Below are 22,505 nucleotides of genomic sequence, written 5' to 3'. Positions count from 1 at the left end.
TATGTACTTTGAACGGAAAATACGGATGTGTAACGGAACCAAGCGATACCCTGAATCCCTACTGTTTGCACCCCTGCTCTGAACGTGTGTTAGTCTGCAATAACTAAATAGTTGCTTGTTTCTAGTTGTGACCTTCGTTGTTGCCTGTGTGATTACGGTGAAGTTCGCAACTGGTAATTTATGATAAATAAAAACTTTTGATTTTCATATTTATTATTCCCCCGTTTCATACTCGAGTACCTGTTTAAAAAGGGGTCTTGATACCCCACGATTCTCTGGAGACCTTAATGATCACGTGATCAAACAACGACATCCCGCTCCAAGCTTGAGAAAACAGACAAATGTGTTTACCCCTTTGAAGACCTTCATATAGAGGAAGAGACCAGTGTAGTTGAGATGAAGAGATGGACGCCCCCGTTGACAGAGACATCAAACTTCAACGCGCTTCTGGCGATCTGTTGCAAGATTTCAAATCCAAACTCATCCCACTGCTCTGGAAATTAGATACCAACAATAATGAGCGTCGAGTCCATCGATTGGCACAAGTTGCCAAAACAGAGAGACTGATCAATCTTGTATGTTGAAACCCCGTCTCACGAGAAGAGAGGTGTGATCTTATCTTATCCCTTATATGTATATGGAGATAATCTGTGCATTCTAACCTTCATTTTGCTGCCTTGTTCTTCTTGTCGATCCGTAAAGCTGGAACCATTTCAGGAATGGCCACAACTTCTAGATCCACATTTGCAGGAAATACTACCAAAACTGGTTGATACGTTTTTAGCATATCTGAAAGAACATCGAGAACAATACATGCTCGCTTCGTTGTCAAGTTCGTCGGTGAAACAAGGCTCAAAAAAAGTTGGCGCCGTGTATCCCCTTCCTCGAGCAATCTGCAAGTTTCTGTATACCCTATGCAAAATCCGTGGTGTCAAAGTTATAAGTCAGTTTCTGAACAACGAGCCAAAGTACCTGGAAGTTATGCTGAAGGAATTTATTGACTGGGACAGCGGTGCATCGTCGGGAGAAGAAATCTCCACTGGAGAGGCCAGTATAAAGGATCAGCCCAAGTCGCTAATCTGGGAGGAGAGATATGTAATGCTTCTCTGGATATCACATCTGCTTCTTGCACCTTTCGATCTGGCTTCAATTTCTTCGGATTCATTACCTGTACCATACGATAATCTCTCAGCGGTACCAGACCTGTCCCCAGATATTTCACATGTGTCTCTGTCGATTCTTTCGATTTGTCTTAAGTATGTTGTGCTTCCGAGCAAGGAGAGAGAGGCTGCAACTGTATTGCTGGCAAGACTTGCTTTACGAATAGACATGCAGCGGCTTGGGCTCTTAAACTCCCTAATACGATGGGCGTTGGGTATTCTGCGCCCGACGCCGGAAGGCAACGCGCCACCAGTATACACCTGCATCGGGGTACTTTCATTCATTTTTCGGCTTGGGGTGTCTGCACAAGTGGCAGATTTTTCTCCTTTCATCGTTCCAATATTCAATGCGATACTGCAAATATCGGAGGGAGAGTCATCCGTTGCTCAGACTATCAGGTCATCCGCGTCCGCAAGAAAGGCTATAATAAAGATTCTTCGGACTCTTGCGACTATTGTTCTCACGTTGGAAGACGGAGATGGACCGGTTCAAATTTCAGAAAATACATCATCAATGATTCTAGAGAGTGCTATTGATCATTTCCTCGTATCGCTCGCTGATAGGGATACCCCTGTGCGCTTTGCCGCAAGCAAGGCTCTCAGTATGATTACCGTCAGACTCGACTCGAATTTAGCCTCTGACGTTATCGACGCGGTCCTGGGTTCTCTGAATGAAAATATCTTGTATGAAAAGCAGGATGGCACGTTGATAACACCATTAGAATCTCGCGATATTGAAATCAAGTTGCGGAAGCGCAACACAAGTGCCGTGGACCCACAACGATGGCAGGGACTTATGCTTACTCTCGCACACCTACTATTCTGGCGTTCTCCGCCAACTGTCCAACTTCCACAAGTACTTCAGTCCCTGGTATCGGGGTTAGACTTTGAGCAGCGTTCATCGACCGGAAGTTCTGTCGGAACCAGTGTTAGAGACGCCGCATGTTTTGGAATTTGGGCTTTATCTCGGAAATACACTACAAGCGAACTCCAGGACCTGGATGCTCAGGAATTGAAAGTGACAACGAATCAAGAGGGCGGGAGTGTATTACAAGCACTCGCGATAGAACTCGTTTGCGCTGCTTGTTTGGACCCGTCGGGTAATATTCGACGGGGCGCTTCGGCAGCATTGCAAGAGCTAATTGGCCGGCACCCCGATACGGTTGTCGAAGCCATTCCCCTGGTCCAAGTTGTCGATTATCATGCAGTGGCCCGAAGGTCAAGGGCGATGATTGAGGTCGCGAAGGGTGCTTCTGATGTTGGAACTGTTTACTGGAGTCCCCTCGTAGATGGCCTTCTACAGTGGAGGGGCGTTGGATCTCCTGATGCAGAATCGCGAAGAATAGCTTCCCAGGCCCTAGGAGGTTTGAGTCTTCAGGAATCCTATAAGAGCATGAGTGTTGTGTTTGAGCGGCTTTCCCAGAAGCTATCTACAACGCCAGTAAATGCTGTTGAAGCCAGGCATGGTATATTCTTATCGCTTTCTGCTACTATTGATGCATTCATCAGACATAGAAGGGGTAGAGATGGCGTATACTGCACTTCCGCATACGCCAATAAAGTCATGGCTGAAATTGGAAGTCTGTGGAGTAGTGCCTTTGACTCATATATGGCTCCTAATGAGGAAGTTCTTACGAATGCCTCCCTACGTCCGGATCTTACAGCTGAGGCTGTGGCGCGCCTCATTTCCTCTCTTGCTCGTGCTTGCTCACCTGATAAGCAGCGTGGTGATATACATCCATTACTCTCGCCGCCACCTCTAAAGTTGCTTGATGAAGTTACTGAAATCCTGCTGTTATGCGTGTGCCGATCGGACGACATTCCTATTGAAGCATCATCAGAAGCGGCATCAGATTTGTTCGTGCTACTTCCCGACTCCAAAAAGTTGGAAATTGTTCAAAAGTGGTTCAATGATATCCATGCGAACTGGAAGAAGGTGACGGGCCGTGGACAAATTGCCGCTTTAGGTGCGGTTTTTAAGAGGATGCCGAAATCTGGAGAGGGGAGAGGATTTATCATTAAGGAACTCATCGAGTGTACGGGGGTGGAAGAGGAAATTGCTAAACGGTCAGCCGCAGTGAAATGTCTTGCTAGTGGTGTTCTGCCCGAAATTGGTACTATAAGGATTTTTTCTCCTTCCTCTTTTATTTCTTCCTTTCTCACTTAAAGAGTCATAGCTAATATTCAAAGATGCAACAGATGAGGTGGAGTCCCTTGCTAGACACCTTACAAAGTTTCTAAACGACTACACAACGGACAGGCGAGGAGACATTGGATCCTTTATCAGACTCGAAGCGATCCACGCTGTTAATGTGATTCTTGAATCGAAGGTGACTCTTGGTTCCTCACCACCTTACAGCAAAGACCTGATGGCCTGCATTGTACGACTTGCAACCGAAAAACTCGACAGAGTTCGCTTTCAGGCATGGAAATGTCTACAAACCTTCTGGGAGACATCCACGGATTTACCTCCCTTAAGCCGGTAAGTCCTCTTACAGTAGTTAAAAAGAAATGACAACTAACGATGTTTCCAGAAAATATGAGCATTTTAGCGAAGTCTCCGGTGCAGACTATTTCCTACAGCTTTTCGACCTGCTGCAAGTTGATTGGCTTCATTACCCACTCGCTAGAGGCATGATAGCTTCCGCTTGCACTGGAACTGAGGAGCTGGTTCGATCCATTCATTTCGCACTTTTACAATATGTTAATAATAAGAGTGAAGAGCAGAGAAAACTGATATGCGCGAAGCTTATCGGAGATTGGATATCGATAGTGGAGAGTGATAACACTGACGATCGTTATGCCATTCCAGCTGTGGAAATGATTGCGTTTTTGCTTGACAATTGCTTCTCCCATAGCTCCTCTGATCCAAACATCGAGTAAGTCTTTCCTTGTAAACTAAGCAATGATGATGATGCTGGTTTAGTTAACCCATTTTGTCCCTGTTTCCTTTTAGCTACCGCAAAATCTTCGTCTGTGTTCAAAAGTTCCATTTTAAATCAGCGAATGTGTCCCGTATCGAGGCTGCGATAAAAATATATGCTCTCCTTTGGAGAATGGGTGTTATTCGAAACGATTCTATGAAAAAGTTAACGGGTATGCTATTGCATCCGTATCCTATGGTAATTTAATGTTCCTTCCGTGCATTTTTCGTCTTAGCCATGCAGGAATGGTTTCCCTTTCCGCTTCCGAACTCCAGTTTCTTGCTTTCCACTCCTCCTTTGCTAATGACAAATAGATACGCACAATTGCCGCAGACTGTTTGTATCTGGAAACTCGTGTCGAGGAAATGAAGGGCGAGGATTGGTCAAGTCCTCCCAAGGAATTGAAGGGAAAAGTTGATGATTTGCGAGTGGCTCTTGGTGTAATTTGAATGGCTTAGACATGGACGGATGCATATATGCAGTTGGATATAGATATAGGAATGACAGTCATTTACACACGAAAGAGCATAATATTTCTTTCATATATTTTCGCATCAAGTTACCCCAACGAAGAACTGAGCTTCCGCACAGCTCTAGGATAACTCGTCAGTTATCTCATGGCAAAGAATCTGGGGATCTCTAAAAATATACAAGAAATCGACACATATGACTGTCATGAAAAGATTATCCTTTCGAGGTCATTCAATTCGGAAGACACACTTGGAATCCGTCGCGGTGTAGAAGCATCCGACATAAATACCTGAGGAAAAGAAAAAATTTTAAAGATCACTCCAACCATCTAAAATGAACTGCAGTTATCCAGGGATTTTATAATATGCAAAAATTTATCAAGTTCTAAAAGAGATCGAGAAGTTGTTGATGCATCATCCGTGAATCGAACACGGGCCTCATCGAATTTCCAGATGGGTGGCAACGATGAATTCTACCACTAGACCAATGATGCTAACTTGGAAGTTGAAATTTCGCAGTGAATTTAAAAGTTGCAAAAGGCGGACCAAAAATTATTTGCCGAGAGTTTCAAAATCCACTTAAACAACTCAGCATCAATAAATGATTGCAGCGATCCTAAGTCTAATCAGAGCCAAATTGCAGCTTGTGGCGCGATAATTTTTCACAATGGCAGCAGCTGCTGCTTCGGCATCCGGAATACCCCCAAATTCAACGTGAGAGGCCCTGCGACCACAGTTTTTAACGAAACGATTCATTATACTAACAAGATTTCCTCCGCAGGGTCTATGTACGTTCCATCTTCATCCAACAACTCGATGAAAGCAGTAGATCTAAAGCTTGAAATCATCCATGCATCTCAAGAGAAACCCAGAAAACTTACGAATGAATCCATCTCTGCAGGTCCAGAACCTTGAAGAAAGAATCAAAGTTGAGGCGCTCAAAGAAGCCCTGACCGAAATCTTCTCCGAATATGGCAACATTATCGATCTCGTCGCAAAAACAAACCTAAAGGCCAAGGGTCAGGCCTTTATTGTCTTTGATAATGTGGATTCCGCCACGCGTGCGATTGAGGAAATCAATGGCTTTGAGCTGTTTGAGAAGCCTATGGTGCTGGACTATGCGAAGACGAGAAGCGATGCGACGGTGCTGAAGGAGCAGGGGGAGGGTGAATTAGAGGCCCATAAACGCAGGAGACTAGCGGAGAAGGGTTATTTTTATCTATCTCTTATCGCGTTCGTGTGCGTTTGTTCGTTGCTAACCGCACCATCTACGTCACAGAAAGGAAACAAGCACAGGAGGCCCTGGAGGCGCAGAAGAAACTGAAACGAGGAGTCGTTGCACCTGGAGGGGCGGAAGCTCGTCCTTCAAAGGCTGCCAAAGGCGCAGGCTTGAAACCTTCCAACGCCGCTGCTGCCCCAGTTATACCGGATGAATACCTACCGCCGAACAAGATTCTTTTCTTGCGGGAGATCCCCGATTCACTTGACCAGGACGGTCTTACTGCGGTCTTTGGGCGGTTTGAGGGATTCAAGGAAGTCCGTATGGTGCCCGGCCGGAAAGGGATTGCGTTCGTTGAATATGAGGCGGAAACGGGTGCAATCAGTGCCAAGGAAGCAACATCTGGTATGCCTCTGGGAGAGAATGGGAAGCCTATTAGAGTGACATACCAGAGACAGTGAGAACTTTATTATCTTTCTCGTTTATTTCTTTTATGTTTGTTTGTGGCAGGGAAAATTCAGTATGCCATTTATGATTATTATGCTTTAGGCGTTTGGTTTTGAAATGCACCCGTTGAGCTTTTATTCGTTTCTCGCTTTATCAAGGCATAAGGCATCACGGCATAACTAGCTATATTATCGTGAAGAAAACGATACTACATAGTATTTCTACAATATTGGTGTGAAATTGTACAACTTGATGGACCTAAAAAATTACGTCCGGATCCTCTTGGTCTCCAAGAACATCGGGGGTAGGGGTATCTGCTGACTCAGGCGTTGTCTTTCCATCCATTCCTGCGGCTGCTCGTTTTGCCCTCATTTCGGCATCGGCTGCTGCTGTGTCTCTTTGTTTTTTGTTCGAAACCTATTATTATATTTATCAACTATTAACTGATCCAGTCCGACACAAAGTAGATCAAAATGTATTTACCTTCTTAAGCCGGTAAAATTCCTCTCGGTCGAGCTCATCTAGTTCTGAGTTGATGTCTAATGGTTGGTCAGCTCCTGTACGCAGTTATGCATATCATGTAGCGTCACCTACATTTGATAGTATTTTCGGTTCGGGGGATAATAACATGTTCACTAGAGGAGTAAAATGGATAATCAGCCGCTCGGCTGCAAATAATAAATCGCATCAAGTAAACAAGTTGAGGGGACGCCAGAAAACACGGAGGAAATTCCGGACGTTGCTTGAGGATATTGCAAAGAATGCCCAAACGCTAATATGAGGGGGTTTCATACATCGCGTTGACTAGATCAGCAAGGATTAGCAACTTAACCGCCCGACAACGTAAATAGGGCAACATACCTCGTCTGTTCACTACTTTGATGACTTCATCCAATATAACAAATGCAGTCTAAAAATAAAATATCACGGTGAGTTGCTGACTATACAGAGAAATGGAGGTTACGATACCGTACCTGTAAACTGGCTAGTTCGACAAGCGTTTCGACAGCCCTGGCGTAAGTCTCCCGACAACGCTGGACTTGCTGCCCACCTTTCCCAAGACCAGTCAGGCCAAAATCATTACTGCCCTCCGCGGTCACGCTCTCGAACTGAGGTAGAAATACTCCAGATACATTCTCTTGCTTTGTCTGGACGCGGAACCTAGCCTGTTTCGCAGATTCCTGGACCTGGAACCCGATATCCCCTCCAACAGCATAGGTAACCTCTGCCAGGGAGAAGGCAGCTATCTGCATAACACGACCCATTTTCCGTTTTGCTTCATCGATCCGTTTGGTAATTTCTAGCAGGCAGGTTAGAGCAGAATTAGAGCAAGGCAAACGTAGCAAATTCATACCTCGGAATCGCCTATTGGAGTGGAAAATGATATTAGCATACTAGTAATATCCGATAGATTAATGACAGTCCTACTTAGTCAAAGCTTCGCTTTTTCTCTTCAGAAGGCTGTGGCCTGTTTCTGCACCCTTCAACTTCCCCTTCATCAACCCCAGTGATTGCCGGGTTGGAAACACGGCTTCTCGGTCCTGGAACATTAAAGAAATGATTAGCATAAACTCGACAGAAAACGCTGAGACATACGCACCCCTGTTCCAGACATGATGGATATAGCTCATAGGACGGGGCCCTTGAATGACGCCGCACAACTTGCATTAAGCTGTTTCGACGTGTTATATGCTCGTGGTTGGGACTTCGTCTCTGCTTGGTCTGAAGTTCGTCATTTTGTCACCCACCATTTAGCGCCCAGGACGCTTGGCCCCATCCAACGCTAATAATTCCAGCTGCTAAAGTCTGCTATGCCATTTACAGTATAGCGCCATCATGTGACCCGACACGACCTTTGAAGGGCTCCTCGACGCATAATCAAGAACATCCCGAACGTCGACACTCCCTAGAAGAAAAGAACCAACACGCCAGGAATGACTCTGCAAGGTTCTCGCAGTCCGTGTTTTGTATATCAGCCCAGTGGTGACCTGAGCAAGGTCCCACTCCCGTGAGTGGTGAGATGCCCGGGACTCTCCTGGATAGAAGATCCCCGGAAGGGCAGCAGCTGAAGATGGATAAGCCCGTGCTCGCTCCCGCTCAGCCGGATTTCTACCTGATTGTAAATCATCTATTCCGTTTGTTTCCTTCATTTTGGTCTAAATTTTTATGGGCATTTACTGACTTCTTTCCGAAGGGGAGTGAGGATGCTGTCTACGAACAAGATATCCTTCGCGATCCCCACAGCATAAAACCATGGCTCTCTTACATTGAATTCAAGCAGCAACATGGCAATCCCTATGAACAAGCCTTTGTAAGTAGATGCTTCTACTTCTCCAAATCTTCCTCTGGAATGATGCGCACAGCTAACGGATTGACTAAGGTCATGGAACGTGCATGCAAGCAACTTCCCAGGTCATATAAGCTGTGGAAGATGGTAAGTTCCGAAATTCACCCTCATTACAATGCAGCTTCCATTCACTGATACCCCACGCCTCTTTTCTTCCTTTTTTTTTTTTCTCTTAGTATCTTGAGTTTCGCATAAAACACGTGAGAGGCCGAAATCCATCGATCCATCGCGCAGAATACCTCAAAGTCAACGCCCTTTTCGAACGGGCTGTCATCTTGCTCAACAAGATGCCTCGAATTTGGGAGATGTTCGTCTCATTTCTGCTACAGCAGCCGATCATAACTCAAACCCGTCGCACTTTCGATCGGGCTCTCCGCGCTCTACCAGTTACTCAGCATAATCGTATTTGGAAACTCTACAAGGCCTTCGCCTACTCTGCATCTGGAGAGACAGCAGTGAAAATTTGGCGTAGATACATGCAAGTCCACCCGGAGAATGCCGAAGAATATATTGACGTTTTGGTCGAGATGGGGCAATACACTGAAGCTGTCAAGAAGTACATGTGGATTCTGGATAATCCTAGATTCCAATCGAAAAACGGCAAAAGCCAGTTCCAGCTTTGGACTGACATGGTTGAACTGCTTGTCAACAAAGCCAAGGATATTGAGGCTGGCCCAGAAGTGGGCATCGATGTCGACTTGATTATTCGCAGTGGGATCGATAGGTTCGCCGACCAAAGAGGCAAGCTGTGGGCTGGGTTGGCAACGTACTGGATTACCCGTGGAAATTTCGAAAAAGCAAGAGATATCTTCGAGGAAGGGATCACAACTGTGATGACTGTTCGAGATTTCACCATGATATTTGATGCCTACGTGGAATTTGAGGAATCTATCATAGGCCATCTAATGGAAGAAGCTGCCTTGCGATCCGACAAGGGTCGGGCTGACGAGGCCGCGGATTTCGACCTAGACCTTCGAATGCTGAGATTTGAACAACTCATGGATCGCCGCCCGTTCCTAGTTAACGACGTCCTCCTCAGACAGAATCCTAATAACGTAATCGAGTGGGGCAAACGTGTTGCCCTGTGGGGTGACAATAAAGCCGAAATTGTTCAAACTTATACCAAGGCCATTGCAAAGATTCAACCGAAAAAAGCCCATGGTAAGTTTCATGAACTCTGGGTCAACTACGCCAAATTTTATGAGCAGGGTGGAGATTTGGATACTGCTCGGGTGATCTTCGACAAGGCTGTCAAGGTTCCCTTTAAAACAGTCGCGGAACTGGCAGAAACCTGGTGTGAATGGGCCGAGATGGAGCTTCGCAGCGAAAATTTTGATAGAGCTGTTGAAATCATGGCAAAAGCTACACAAGCTCCCAAGCGCTCCACAGTCGACTATTTCGACGAAACCCTTTCACCACAACAACGCATCCACAAGAGCTGGAAGCTATGGAGCTTTTATGTTGATCTCGTCGAAAGCGTTGGGACTCTCGAAAAGACAAGAGCGGTTTACGAACGCATTTTTGAACTACGAATCGCAACACCCCAAACAGTCGTCAACTATGCCAACCTTTTGGAGGAAAACAAATACTATGAAGAGTCTTTCAAGATTTACGAACGTGGCCTTGACCTTTTTAGTTACCCGGTGGCCTTTGAGCTCTGGAATCTATATTTGACTAAGGCTGTTGATCGGAAAATCTCAATTGAACGCCTACGGGACCTGTTCGAACAGGCTGTGGATGGGTGCCCACCCCAGTTTGCCAAACCTCTCTACTTGATGTATGGCAACTTGGAAGAAGAACGCGGGCTTGCTCGACACGCTATGAGAATATATGAACGCGCAACACGTGCTGTCTCTGACTCCGATAGATTTGAAATGTTCAACTTTTATATCACAAAATCGGCCTCCAACTTCGGCTTGACATCGACTCGTCCGATTTACGAACGCGCCATCGCAGCTTTGCCCAACAATGAAGCAAAGGACATGTGTCTCAAATTTGCCGAAATGGAGCGTCGTCTGGGTGAGATCGACAGAGCTCGCGCTATCTACGGTCATGCGTCTCAATTCTGTGACCCGCGCACAAATGCAGGATTCTGGCAGAAGTGGGAGGGGTTCGAGGTTCAGCACGGTAATGAAGATACGTTTAAGGAAATGCTACGTATCAAGCGCAGTGTCCAGGCTCAGTACAAGTATATTCCCCTGTTTATCTTTCTTATCCTTCTGCCTTCTCTTCTCTGGATGAAATTAATTCGACCAATTTTAGTACCGACGTAAACTTCATTGCTTCTCAGGCCCTTGCTAGGAGCAAGCAGCTTGCCAAAGAAGCTGCAGGCACTCAAGAGGAGAGCCAGGAGCGTGCCGATGCGATGGCGGCTTTGGAAAGACAGGCCCGCGCCCCCATGGGTTTCGTACCCGCAAGCACAGGACCAGAAGGAGGAAACCGACCACCAGCTGTTAATGGTGATAAGTCACAACAGAGTGCTCCGGCAAATCCTGATGCCATTGATCTCGACGAAGATATGGATAGAGATGACTGAGTGCTAGAAACACTCTCCACTCACCAATAGATACCCTTCGCTATGTAAAATTGCGGATTACATTAACACCACACATTTTTCACCCTACCACACGCGGTTTTTTTTTTTTTTTTTTTTCATTATCTTATGGAATTTTCTTATATGTTATTGGTGCATTCAGGAAGGGGTTGTCAGCTCAGGCCATTATTTCCTACTACTTTACTTGTACAACGGCGATTCTCCCCTTTTATCTCCACCTTCATTCATTAATTAGTCTTCTTTTTTTGTGGCGCTCTTCGATTTCATTCTCTGCCCAACTAGGTTTCCTTTTATCTTAACCCGAGCGAAACCCTTCCGCTCGCCGCTCCTTTAAATTTTCAGAATCATCTGGATGATTCAATCATATGAAGAAAGTCAGTATGAGGGGGGAGGAAGAGGAGGGGGGGGAGGAAAGAAAAAAAAAAAAAATTCTTTCCACTGGAGTTAGTCTGTGTTCATGGGCCAAATAGACTAACCGATGTGGGAACCCCGCTATCCCTTTTGATTGAACATACTATTGAATTTTCTTTCTCGATGTTTCATTTTATTTTCTTTAAAGTCGTGTTTTGCGAAGATCTATCTCCGTCAGACAGTGTATTACAGCCTCTCGAGCTTTGCAACTCATTCATTTCCATCCATGCTTCTTCTTCCCTATCAAACCATCTGTCGACTTCCCCTTCCACGACGTTTGTGTACAATATGCTCCTGTATTCTAATTAATAAATTTCGATAAAATTACGTTGGCACCCGGTTTTGGGACATGCTGCATGCGATACAGTGACCCACGAAATCTCCTTTACATGGTCCCGTACGGTCATGAAATCTTCGAATTATAGTCCGGCAGACAGCTCAAACGAGCTGCTGATGGGAGTTGATGTTTTCACTTGTCACCAGACGTGTATAATCCATGCGGGATTTTTCTGTTTTGTCTGGAGGCTGAGTTGCAATCTGAAGTTTTTCGGTTTAGGGCCAACGCACCATCCCACAGGTAGTGAGCTGGTGACCAACCTCCCCGAAACCTCCACTTAACTTGGTGACATATTTCATTCTTCTGTTCTGTTTGCTTAATGTTGCTTCCGAATTCCTATATGAAAATGCCTCATGCAGGTGAGGGGAAGAGAGCACGCGACGCCATCCGAATTTCCGAGCTCGATTAAAACGAAGCTACAATTAGCTTAACTAACTACCCTATAGTGACGGTGATGGCATTTAAGCAGCTGTGCACTGCCTCAAATACCCATGCTTTTGACATTTCAGTGGCTACCCCTCCTCTCATGTCTTCCGCCGTCTAGGAAACGTGGTTCATGCCATTGGCAAAGCAGGAGGAGTGGGTTTGGGTTCTAACGACATCAAGATACATATCCAGCCATCCATACACAAAACGCCGGTGTCTTCTTCAGTTGGCCTCTGTAAAGGGAATATTAGAAAACTGACGAAGGTGATTATCGACAAGTGTAGAGTTATATGTACGATTCTAGTGGAAAAAGACCTTTTAAAATCATGACCAGCTTATGGTCTGAGTAGACAAGGGCAGAGGTTAGCAAGCGGGGATAATCTGGAGCTCCTTAATACCCCTTACTTTTCTCTACTCCATCATTCTAGTTCTGATACATGGAGTGGATTTTAACATTAACAACACTTGTCAGGGGTTTCTAAATGCCATCCATAAATCTTGGATTTGAAACCCCCAATTAGATCCTTTCTCATTTTATTTGGTCGACTCTACCAAGACATGGTAATTAAAATTGAAGGGGGCAGGGAAGTGGAGACTTGATATCCAAGCACTTTCCAGCGGATTTGTCCCCTTGTAGTAGCATACAACACCTGGGGTCAAAAGGCCAACACAAAGGTGGAGATTCCCAAGGCCCCCTCCAAAAGTAACATTGTCACATTCTTTACATATAATAATATATGCTCTCGAGTATTTAAGGGAAAGTAATAGAGGCCAAATTGCAGAAAGGAGGAGATAAAAATTGTAAAAGCAAGCAATAATAACAGTTTAATTTAAAAGGGGCGAGGTTCAAATTCGTCTAAAAAAAAAAAAAGGAAAAAAAAGGAAAAAAAAAGGAAAAAAAAAGGAAAAAAATAAAATAAAATAAAAGGCAAAGAACCCAAGAGGAAACTATATAACAATGCATATGCGTTACAACATGAGGATTGAATATATGCAATCCTCTTTCGCAGAGCCATGCTGGATGTTTGTAGCTGTCATTCCATCATAACAAGTGTGAAGGTACGTACAATCGAGGTCCTGGTATGAAATTTCGGTTGTTCTCGCTGGCTCGACCGTTTGCCTGCTGCTTGCCTGCTGCTTACCTGCCTGCTGCTTTTCCCCTTGTTTGTTCAAATTTGGGTCTGTTAGATGTGCGTGAAATGGCGACTGTCAAATATTTTCTTTTCTTTTTCGTTTTCAAATTTTTTCTTAAATCTTCTTTTTTAACTATAGTTTGCATTGGACTCTCAAAAGCCAAGGCAGCGACGTCAAAACAAAGGTCATGATTGCGTGTCGGTGACATCACTGGCGGTCCGTAAACCGGGCGTGTTCTTACAACCAGCCCTGCAAAGAGACAAGATATTAAACACCGTCAGTACAAGGACGAGCCCTCAACTTTCAAATGAGTTTCATTAAAGAAACATGATGGCATAGCAGCCAAAGACAAAAAAAAAAAAAAAAATATCAACTAACCTTTTCCTTTAGTTTGGCGTGGAACGCGGAATCGCGGTCCTTGCGACTCAAATGGCTATCTCTTGAGCTCGACGTGGAAAAGATACTCCCTTCCCTTCGTTGGAATCTTGACGGCGGGACTTTCGAGGCGTCTGTGCTCATAAAAAGCCCGGAATAAGCGTCCGGTCGGTCAGCCCCACATTTTATTGCGCCATACTTTTGAAGTTTATCCTCTCTGAGATGGAACAAGCGGCACTCGCACATCCATTCTTTCTACCCCAGGTCCGGAAAATAAAACGGCTTTGTACATACCCCACTCTTTGCTCATCCGTCTATCTATGGGGGATTGCTGTGGCGATGGAGAGGTGGCAACAGGAGACAGTTCGGTAGAGGCAGTCCTCGCAAAGGGATCGTTATCAGGTGTCCGCTGACTGGCGAAGGGGTCGCCTGTGCTTTGAGACCGTTCGGTTTTCGCGCTGCCCAACCCTTCCTGCTGGGAAGCAGCGGCAGCTTCTGGTAGAAGACGGTTTTGGTTAGGATATTCATTTTTCAACAACTTCTAGGGGCGATGGTATTCCCTGTTTCGAGGAGGGGAGCCAAAACTAGAGGGGAAGGAAGAATATACCATCCATCGTTGACGTGAATCCGGTGTTTGTGTGAGGGTCTACGTCTGCCATATTGGGGGAGTTGTGGAGGTCTACGTAGATACTCTGGTAGTTTGCCCTGAACGGAACAAGTTGAAGGATAAAGAGCTGTGATATTCGCGCGCCTCCTTTTGATTCAAGAAGGTATAGAGATGATAGAACGAGACAATGAAAGGCGTTAGAGGCATACAGAAGTATAGAGATCGTTCTTGTATTGGTAGGGTATATGTGAAGTTGGCAGCTTTGGGAGAAGAACAGGAATATGCGTCTATATATATTCGCATGATGACATGGATATTAACGGGAACTGCTGATTGTGGCTAATAATAAGAGCTGTTCAGCTTGGGAGGCGAGAAATGGCCTCTCTACCGACTACTTCATTTAAACTCAACGACTAAACTTTACCCATGATTTCAAAGACTTATTAGAACCGTTCAATACTGATTTCAGACATCAAACTAAGTTTTGAGGCAGCAGGAGAATCACATACAACCAAGGGAACCTACCTAGCCATACCAGTTCCTCTTCTCTAGCAGACCTGGCGGGGAATATGCAGCTGGCATACGGGAGCATACTGCAGATGCCAAGTCGAGTGGACAAAGGACATTTAAATGGGAGGAGGAATGATGCGCAAAAGACAGGTGGTATTGGGGCATGTTTCACCAAAATTGAATTCGAAGGCATGGATGGAGAATTCGGAAGGTAAACGGAGAAGACTGTAAGATCCAAGATATCCGGAGGAATGATGTGAAGGGTTGAATGAGCCCTCCCCGCCCAAGTTCATACTCTGCAGTGGACAGACAGCATTGCCAAGTAAACAAGTCACATCCGCTTACATGCCCTTTGGTGGAGGTTCCTCCGCGCATGATACCAATCAGAGCTTGTAGCAGCTCCCGATGCAATCCTAATCGGGTCGAAGGGTACTCCGTAGATTGCTTCAGCCGTCCCTAGCCAGTTGACATGCTTGAGGTCTTCAACTGCGGGATGGGAAAACAAATCAGAGGTTGACGTGCGTTTACCGACGAAAATGCCCAATATATATAAATCATGTCTCAAACCCTGTCGTCCTTGTACCTTTGCTGTGCCTTGGTCAATGGGGGTTTCAATTGCAGTTGGTTATAAGATCAGGAGATAATGCTTATTTATCCCACTTGCCTTGGTTTCGTCTGGCCCGGTGTCGAGAGGGCGAATCAAAACGATGCTGATTAAAGTTGTGCTGGAAATGGATAGCACCCCGTTGGCCAGTGTGAGTGGTTGCTTGTTGGAGACAAGATTGTGCCAGATTTATAACAAAATTCGTAACGAGTGACCTTGTTGGATGTTGGATGTTTTGTCGTTGCTGGATTCCTGGTAGATCAACGTCGCCGGCCGTCTGTTCCACGGATGTCTAGAACTACCTCAAAAGCCGAATAGTGCGGGTTGCTGGACTCCTAACTTGATACCGGATGCCGTTCAAACAAACTCTCCAGCGAATCAAAGCCCGGGGCGTGGTAGGAAACATATCCTCATCAGCCGCCTGGAAGTGCTGGGTAGGTATTTACTTCGAGGGTCCCACTGCTGATTCACACTTAAAAAGTTGTTGGTTTCTCATTTGCCTGTTTGTCCATTCAAAATGCCCATCATTGGACCATAATGAATCCTCGGGGTGATCTCGCCCGCTTTTCTTGGTTCGTTTAAGTGCCAGGAGGCTTAAAAGACATGGATGGAAGTGGGGTGCGAGCTGTGAGCGTATGTGCGGTTAAGTGGGGCTGTGGCTAAGCAAGTTCCGCAGCAGCTGTTGTTGATAGAACGGTTGTGGAGGTGGATTCTGTGGAGTTGGCCGAAAAAGTATGGGGTAGAGTAGGCAAGCTCTTGGAGCCTTTTTGAGATTTTTGAGCCATCATGGAATAGTTAATAGCTAGCAAAGCATCTGTGAGGCTGTCGTGTAGTTAACGACTTGTTAGAATCAAAACAAGTCAGAAAAAAAAAAAAAGGCTTTAAATTTTAGAATATTCTAAGTGACTTAATATTATTCTCTCTTAAAACACCTAGGTATATAACGACATGCATGTTTACGCTACAAACTCCCATAAATAATATAGAGATATCACACGTCATCTGGCAGGAAGAAAATTGTGTACCGTTGACCAGTCTTGTGCAATGCCAAGATGAATTCCACAGGAATTTCTTATGCAGATGCTCAAGCATTCATCCATATATGTCCACTAGCTGTCGCAACGAGTGGCAAAACGGCTAAACGCTTGGCGGTTATCCACTTGGTTCAATCAACGGGATTGTCATCGACGCCGTCAGCTGGAGCGGGTGATTTACTGGTTCTGGTTTTTTCATCTCCCTCCTCGCCGTCACGCGGAGACTTACGCTGCGGGGGGTCAGTTGAAGGGGGTGACTGGGGGGGTGTTGGTGTTGGTGTTGGTGTTTGCTGCTGTTGCTGCTGTTCGTCAGTTTTGGGTGGGAATATCTCAGCGAAGAGGTGAGGAAGAAATCGATCCAGGCGCCTTTGGGTCTCTACCCAAAGTGTTTCTCTAGATGGGTCTTCAGCGGGTGAAACCAAATAACCCCCGTCTGCCATGACGAGAAGTATGTTTTTTAGGCTTTCAGGTACCGCTTCCTCCTGTGTCTCAAACGCAATTCCGTAAGCCTTCCGTAACTTATAAAATAGCTCTAACGGTAGAATCAAAAACAAGCAATAAAACTTACAAGGCTATCTCCTTGTCCACTGTTCATCATTCGGTCCAAGATATCCAATATCTTCAGCCACAAATCCAACATTCCATCCCATTCCGAAAGCAAGACAAGATAATGAAGGAATATTTTGCAGACAAGAGTTGCCGCCTGAACACGGGTTTCGCTCATTCCCACGGGGTCCGATCGATACACTTCAGGTTTGAGAAGCTGTAAGATTAACGGAAATAACACTTCTGCAAAAATCGCGATCCACTCTGTGTGGTCAGTCGAGGCAAGCTCAGGTGACAACAGGGATCGCTGTAGCGCCGAGATAGCTTGGTGTCGAACCTCGCGACAGGGATTGAGGCATTGCGTTGTCAGTGCGTTAAATATTGGAGACCAGTATGCAGCCCACGCTTCAGTGAACGAATACGTTAGTATTGCATGCCCAGAGAATCAGGGGATCTCGCCTACGTACCTTCATTTCTTTCAAGGTGAGATTGTTCAATAAGTGTCGGCACACGGCCTGTCAAGTGGTAAATGAGACCGATCGCCTTAGTTCCCCGTTGCACAAATGGATTGTCCCTGACTGGGTTAGTGCTAGCGCTGGGTTTGGGAAAGAAAAAGGGAACCTAGGAAAGGATAAAACATACTGAGATTTAGGCTGCTTTACAGGTTTTACTCTCCTTCCCGAAGGATCTCTCCTTGGATTAGGTGCAGCAGCGATGCTTCCTGCACTTGCGAAATCGTTTGCAAGGCTTACACCCGACTCATAGTTGTCGGCTGAAATTACTGGTGGAGTGAAATGAACAATACGTTGAAGAAGCTCAAAAATCATAGGAGCCCCTTCTTGGTGTTTGTGTAGCCGCTGTAATATCGACCAGAAATCTGGTGACTTGGTGATTTCGCTTCTCAGTGGAGCAGCGTGTGTAATACAATCGGAGAGGCCTTTGATAATAGGAATGGCTGAGTTTTCCAATGTAGGTTGATCAAAAGTTGATATCGCATGAAGGACGACTGGTGCTCGCATAAAGGAGTGTTCCTACGTGATGTTAGCCGACTGAAGATATATGTTGAATTTTCTTGGGGGACATTACGCACGTAAGCATGACAGAGTAAATTGAGAAGATATGATATTGTTCGAGAAACTAGAAGAGAATGGAAGCTTTTAGAGTCTCGGACAATATTCTGTAGCGCGCTGGTAAGAAATTCCCCTAGTTCTCGAATGGTATCTTGATCCCGGAGGGTAAGAATAGTGGCCAATTCAAGTACGTATATCATTCCAGGGTCGTAGCTTGGTCTATTCGGATCAACTTTGCCGCTGGATGGTCGAGACGTGATGGTCTGAGGTCTTTCAGGCTTAACAACAATCACAGCTGGGCTTGTGTCGGGGAGATATAAAAGCAAGGTGTTGACTAAAGAAACAACTGACTCCACGGGCATGGAACTACGAAGGTTAGAATTGGAAAACCACAAGTTTTCACAGAGATTTACATACCTTATATTGGCAAGAACGTCAGGAATGGAGCATGCATTGATGCAGTCCACTGTGCATAGAGTGTTTTCAAGTTCCTCGTCAGATGGTTCAGGGGGATCGTCCGCAGCGTAGCTCGAGAGATATGACGTGAAGGCTGAAAGTAGACCCGTGTCATTGCCTCGTCCATCTCGGTCGATGATTTGCGATGGAGGTTGGAGTGGGATTGGAGGGATATTCAAGTTCGGTTTCATGCTCTCAAACTGAGGAATGAGTGAGTTTATGAACAGGTTATGTAAAATTTGGACAATGTACGTCCAGCCATCTCGGACGATTGCTTCATTTCCAGTCAGCACCCTGAACAACACCACTGTTGCCAGCTGTGCCCTGAAATCCCTGCCTAATTTTACCGCAAGCTCGCTAACCATGACGCTCTTTTTCTCAGCTTGAACCTCAGTATTGAGAGATGTATTAGGTGTTGTATCTGGAGCAAGGGTGCTTATGGAGCTAAGACAATATATGATGCGATCGAGCGCCTCTGTCAATTTGTACCGTGCAGCGATCTTGGCACATTGATCGAAGCCGATGACAACTCTTGAAAAGACTGCATCATCGGACGCAGACATAAAAACATAAGAAAGCGTTGCTACCACTGGTCGCCAGGTCACTTCGAACATTTCGGCGTCAAATACGTTGGATTCAAATATGGCCAATTCTCCAGCTCCCACAGTTTTCATGAGTAACTCTTTCCAAGCATAATCAAAAGCATGCTTATTTTCATGCTCATCGGGTAATATAATTTCATTGCGTTCAATAGAAGTGTATATGTCTTGAAGAAAGTCCGTGTCAAAATCTTTCCCCCCATTAACTCCTCGCAAGTTTTTTACAAAACCCTCAAACGACATTCGATCCTGGGGCTTGACATTCCGATTGTATAAGTTGGTGTTTAACATTATAATGGCATAGGTAAGGACGAAAAGTGAGTCTTTATCTGCGATACCAGCAGGCTGCACCCTGCTGATATACTTGTCCGAAAAGAAAGTTAAGATCCTGGTAATAAGGGGCGCTTCACCCGGTAGGCGGAAAGAGCCCAAGAGGTCCCGTAAAGCCTCATGCACACTTTTGCCGTTGAAATCGAGAAGACTGATGAATTCGTCAAGAAGAGGTTCGTTAGACTTTTTCGAAATATATTCTCCCAAAACCTTTTTCGATATTCGACTGGTCCCTCTGAGAAACTTTGCAACAAGTTGAGGGTTATCTGGGTCCTCTATAATACCATTAGAGGCGAGAAAAGCAATCCCAGCCTTGGGGTTTTCATTGAATTTCGAAGAGCCTTGGATAATGATTTTCTTCCGTTGACGCTGATATTTTAACTGTGCAGGGTCAGGAAGGTTGTCGTAGTTAGGCGGCTGGTCTAGCCTTTCAGCAATGAATTGCACATACCCCAAGAGGGCGCCAAGGCAAAGTGGAGGCACATTTGTAGTACTCCAAGTTGCTGAGTCCGGAAATGCGTTACGGGACAAAAGCCCAACCATATCTTCACAAAGATCGGCCCGGTCGACTTCGCAGTCATAATTAACAAAGAGCTCAACCATGAAACTGGGAATTCGCGCCAGGGCTCCTATACATTCCACCATGGCCTCTCTGGCCTCTGGCTTCCGAGATCCTCCTTCCAAACCAAGTTTTTGACGATCCTTAACAGGAACTGGTGTTGACCGTCCACTACTTGATTGTGACGGCGCCGGTTTCACCAGCTTGGGTGCCTGTGGAACACCAGCATAGAGGCTAGGATCGATTCCGGCTTCCCGTGGTATTTCTATTCTTGGATGCAAACACGCAACCAAGTAAGAGAGAAAAAGTTCCTGCTGCAATTTCAGGACATTCCGGCAGGTAGATAGAAGTGTCCCCGCAACCCGAAGAGATCCATTCAACAAAGCCATATTTTCAGACCTTACGAGTTGGAAAAGGTGGCGGCACAAGTCATCCTTTGCAAGTTGCGCAAGACTCGAGTGCCTCGCTATTGAGGGACCTGCAACTTCAAGAGCTACGTCGATTATCCTTAATGACATGATCCTCATGCTGTCAGTGTGTTGGCGGTTGTGCGGATCCAACAAGTCAATGAGAACGCGGAAGAGCTCCCGGATTGAGGGTAATGAATAGGGCTTAACTTCGGGAGACATGTTTTCGTGTGGTGCAGGGGCACTGGTAGCTGCTGAGTCGCCGTTGGTAATAGCCACTGAATCATCCTCACCACTGGTATGTTCCTTTTCAGGACTCGATGTATCCATGCCGAGGGCTGAAGGGTGTTGTGATGTAACAGTATCTCCGTCAACGGAAGGATCCATCTTGAAATTCCCAGATTCCTCAAGCGATTTCTCCTCCTGCAGGGAATCGTGTTCTACCATATCTTCCACACCCAACTGGGAAAGGCGCTGGAAGATGACCTGGCACATATTTATCATCGACATTTCAGCTGAGCGCCGAAGGACCTCTGATAGTCGAACTTGGCAGCACATGCTCAATCCTGTTTCCATCATTTCGCAAACACTTTCGTCTCCCAAGAGTTCACCCTCAGGCCTGGAAATCATGCCTTCCATTAGCTTGAGAATGCGGAGCAGGACAATTTCGTCAGCAGAAGAGTCGCTAGCTTCAAATCGGCAATGTGTGATGGCGGCTGATAGGAGCTGGAGAGCCATGGATAGGCGCGGAGAGTCTTTGTTAATGATATTGTAGGCGAAAAACTTCGTTATTGCAACCAAGGCAAGAGACGTAATCGGGGCGGAAGTCGAAGACGAACGAATAACTTGAAGGAAGGGATGCAGAAGAGCAGGGGTATCAAAATCGCGAATATCTTTACAGTCCTTGAGATCAATACGTAGACGGGTGAAAGCGGACATCAACGGATTATCCTGCAAGCTCTTTCCCTTCTTCCCCCTTAGGCCCCATCTACTTGAGAGTGCGTGTTCCCCTTCAACACCCAGAGTTCCAAATTTCGTCGGGGCGAATTTTGCCGGCGATTTCGCTGAGAGGGAGATATTTGACTGGACGGAAAGCTCTCGTTCGTAGGCTCGCGAAACACCACCACCGCCCAAAATAGCTGCGACAGAAGAATGAGCCCATCTCGAATGTTTTCGCATCGAGGATGTGACTGTAATGCATTCTGTCGTCACCAACTCAACCGGATTTACGGCGATTGGTATGGTGCTTTTTCCATTCATGTTGCCACTTTGATACATATCCGGTGGAGGGTTCTGGGCATCTTGAAGAGCCGAAATTGGTATGGAAGGCTCTAGAGTATCATGGGAATCATGGTCATTGGATCTCTCAAGCCCAATGGTCATATTTATTCTGCACGACTCGAATATAAAAAAATATTAGCGAAAGTTCTGACCAGGGGGAACATGCTCGAGAGTTTAGCCTGACCAAGACCACTGTTCGTTATGGAAAATGCAGGGCCTTTCAGTCAATGATTTGGCACATTAGCAAATATGCTGACGGACCCAAATCAAACCCACGACTCTTGCAGACAATCAATGACAATCCTGCAAATCTAGTGGCACAGTGAAGACTTGTCGGTGTCGAAGAAGAGTTGGCCAAAAGCGTGCTGGTGACATAAGCTGGGAGGCAGCTGGAGTGGGTTCCGTATCGGGTTTAGCGTCGACACGGCCTAACTAACCCCCCAGCTGCCTTCGAGGACTTCATTTGGTGATGATCTTCACTCCGCAGACACGCCCGTTTCTGGTGTTTTTCTTATATAGACGTAATGAAACCCTTGTACTTTGTACTGTGTCCCGTTGAGGGAGTTTTGTCTGTAGCCCAAACAAATTTCTGAACGACTTGCGACTTATTTCCACAACGAAGCGTGGTTCAAATCCGTTTCTTACAAATAAAATTTGAAAAATGTTGGTGCAAACTTTTTTGTTTAGACTTAGATTTG

The 22,505-nt window shown here is 45.7% G+C and overlaps 6 protein-coding genes and 1 non-coding gene across 7 annotated transcripts; 3 read left to right on the top strand and 4 right to left on the bottom strand.

Moving 5' to 3' along the window:
- Positions 1 to 404: 404 nt before the first annotated feature.
- On the top strand, positions 405 to 4,533 carry PAAG_02438 (small nuclear ribonucleoprotein U1a,U2b; the record flags this gene model as incomplete). Its single annotated transcript, XM_015844641.1, has 6 exons — positions 405 to 575; positions 703 to 3,274; positions 3,360 to 3,642; positions 3,695 to 4,039; positions 4,117 to 4,282; positions 4,399 to 4,533. The coding sequence occupies 6 exons, from the start codon at positions 405 to 407 to the stop codon at positions 4,531 to 4,533; spliced, it is 3,672 nt and encodes a 1,223-aa protein (XP_015701689.1).
- Positions 4,534 to 4,964: 431 nt separating this feature from the next.
- PAAG_11494 lies at positions 4,965 to 5,048 on the bottom strand. The gene has a single exon. It is a non-coding gene; the product is annotated as a tRNA-Gly (tRNA).
- A 173-nt stretch (positions 5,049 to 5,221) lies between these two features.
- Positions 5,222 to 6,234, top strand: PAAG_02437 (U2 small nuclear ribonucleoprotein B; the record flags this gene model as incomplete). The annotated part of the gene is made up of 4 exons (XM_002795685.2): positions 5,222 to 5,268; positions 5,336 to 5,342; positions 5,456 to 5,762; positions 5,834 to 6,234. 4 exons carry the CDS (start codon positions 5,222 to 5,224, stop codon positions 6,232 to 6,234), a joined length of 762 nt encoding a protein of 253 aa, XP_002795731.1.
- A 244-nt stretch (positions 6,235 to 6,478) lies between these two features.
- PAAG_02436 (ATPase H+ transporting V1 subunit D) lies at positions 6,479 to 7,835 on the bottom strand (the record flags this gene model as incomplete). The annotated part of the gene is made up of 8 exons (XM_015844640.1): positions 6,479 to 6,637; positions 6,704 to 6,759; positions 6,815 to 6,855; positions 7,078 to 7,130; positions 7,195 to 7,520; positions 7,575 to 7,585; positions 7,649 to 7,761; positions 7,821 to 7,835. The coding sequence occupies 8 exons, from the start codon at positions 7,833 to 7,835 to the stop codon at positions 6,479 to 6,481; spliced, it is 774 nt and encodes a 257-aa protein (XP_015701688.1).
- Positions 7,836 to 8,240: 405 nt separating this feature from the next.
- PAAG_02435 (pre-mRNA-splicing factor syf1) lies at positions 8,241 to 11,103 on the top strand (the record flags this gene model as incomplete). The annotated part of the gene is made up of 5 exons (XM_002795683.1): positions 8,241 to 8,339; positions 8,415 to 8,531; positions 8,601 to 8,654; positions 8,744 to 10,755; positions 10,830 to 11,103. 5 exons carry the CDS (start codon positions 8,241 to 8,243, stop codon positions 11,101 to 11,103), a joined length of 2,556 nt encoding a protein of 851 aa, XP_002795729.1.
- A 2,695-nt stretch (positions 11,104 to 13,798) lies between these two features.
- On the bottom strand, positions 13,799 to 14,463 carry PAAG_02434 (hypothetical protein; the record flags this gene model as incomplete). The annotated part of the gene is made up of 3 exons (XM_002795682.2): positions 13,799 to 13,938; positions 14,099 to 14,299; positions 14,412 to 14,463. 3 exons carry the CDS (start codon positions 14,461 to 14,463, stop codon positions 13,799 to 13,801), a joined length of 393 nt encoding a protein of 130 aa, XP_002795728.2.
- A 2,227-nt stretch (positions 14,464 to 16,690) lies between these two features.
- Positions 16,691 to 21,909, bottom strand: PAAG_02433 (Sec7 domain-containing protein; the record flags this gene model as incomplete). Its single annotated transcript, XM_015844639.1, has 6 exons — positions 16,691 to 17,041; positions 17,128 to 17,510; positions 17,573 to 17,679; positions 17,748 to 18,136; positions 18,196 to 18,541; positions 18,593 to 21,909. 6 exons carry the CDS (start codon positions 21,907 to 21,909, stop codon positions 16,691 to 16,693), a joined length of 4,893 nt encoding a protein of 1,630 aa, XP_015701687.1.
- Between the last annotated feature and the right edge of the window lie 596 nt (positions 21,910 to 22,505).

This window comes from Paracoccidioides lutzii (genome assembly GCF_000150705.2).
Source record: "Paracoccidioides lutzii Pb01 unplaced genomic scaffold supercont2.5, whole genome shotgun sequence".
Lineage (NCBI taxonomy): Eukaryota > Fungi > Ascomycota > Eurotiomycetes > Onygenales > Ajellomycetaceae > Paracoccidioides > Paracoccidioides lutzii.
Note: the sequence above shows the minus strand (reverse complement) of the source record. Positions and strands in the feature narration are given on the sequence as shown.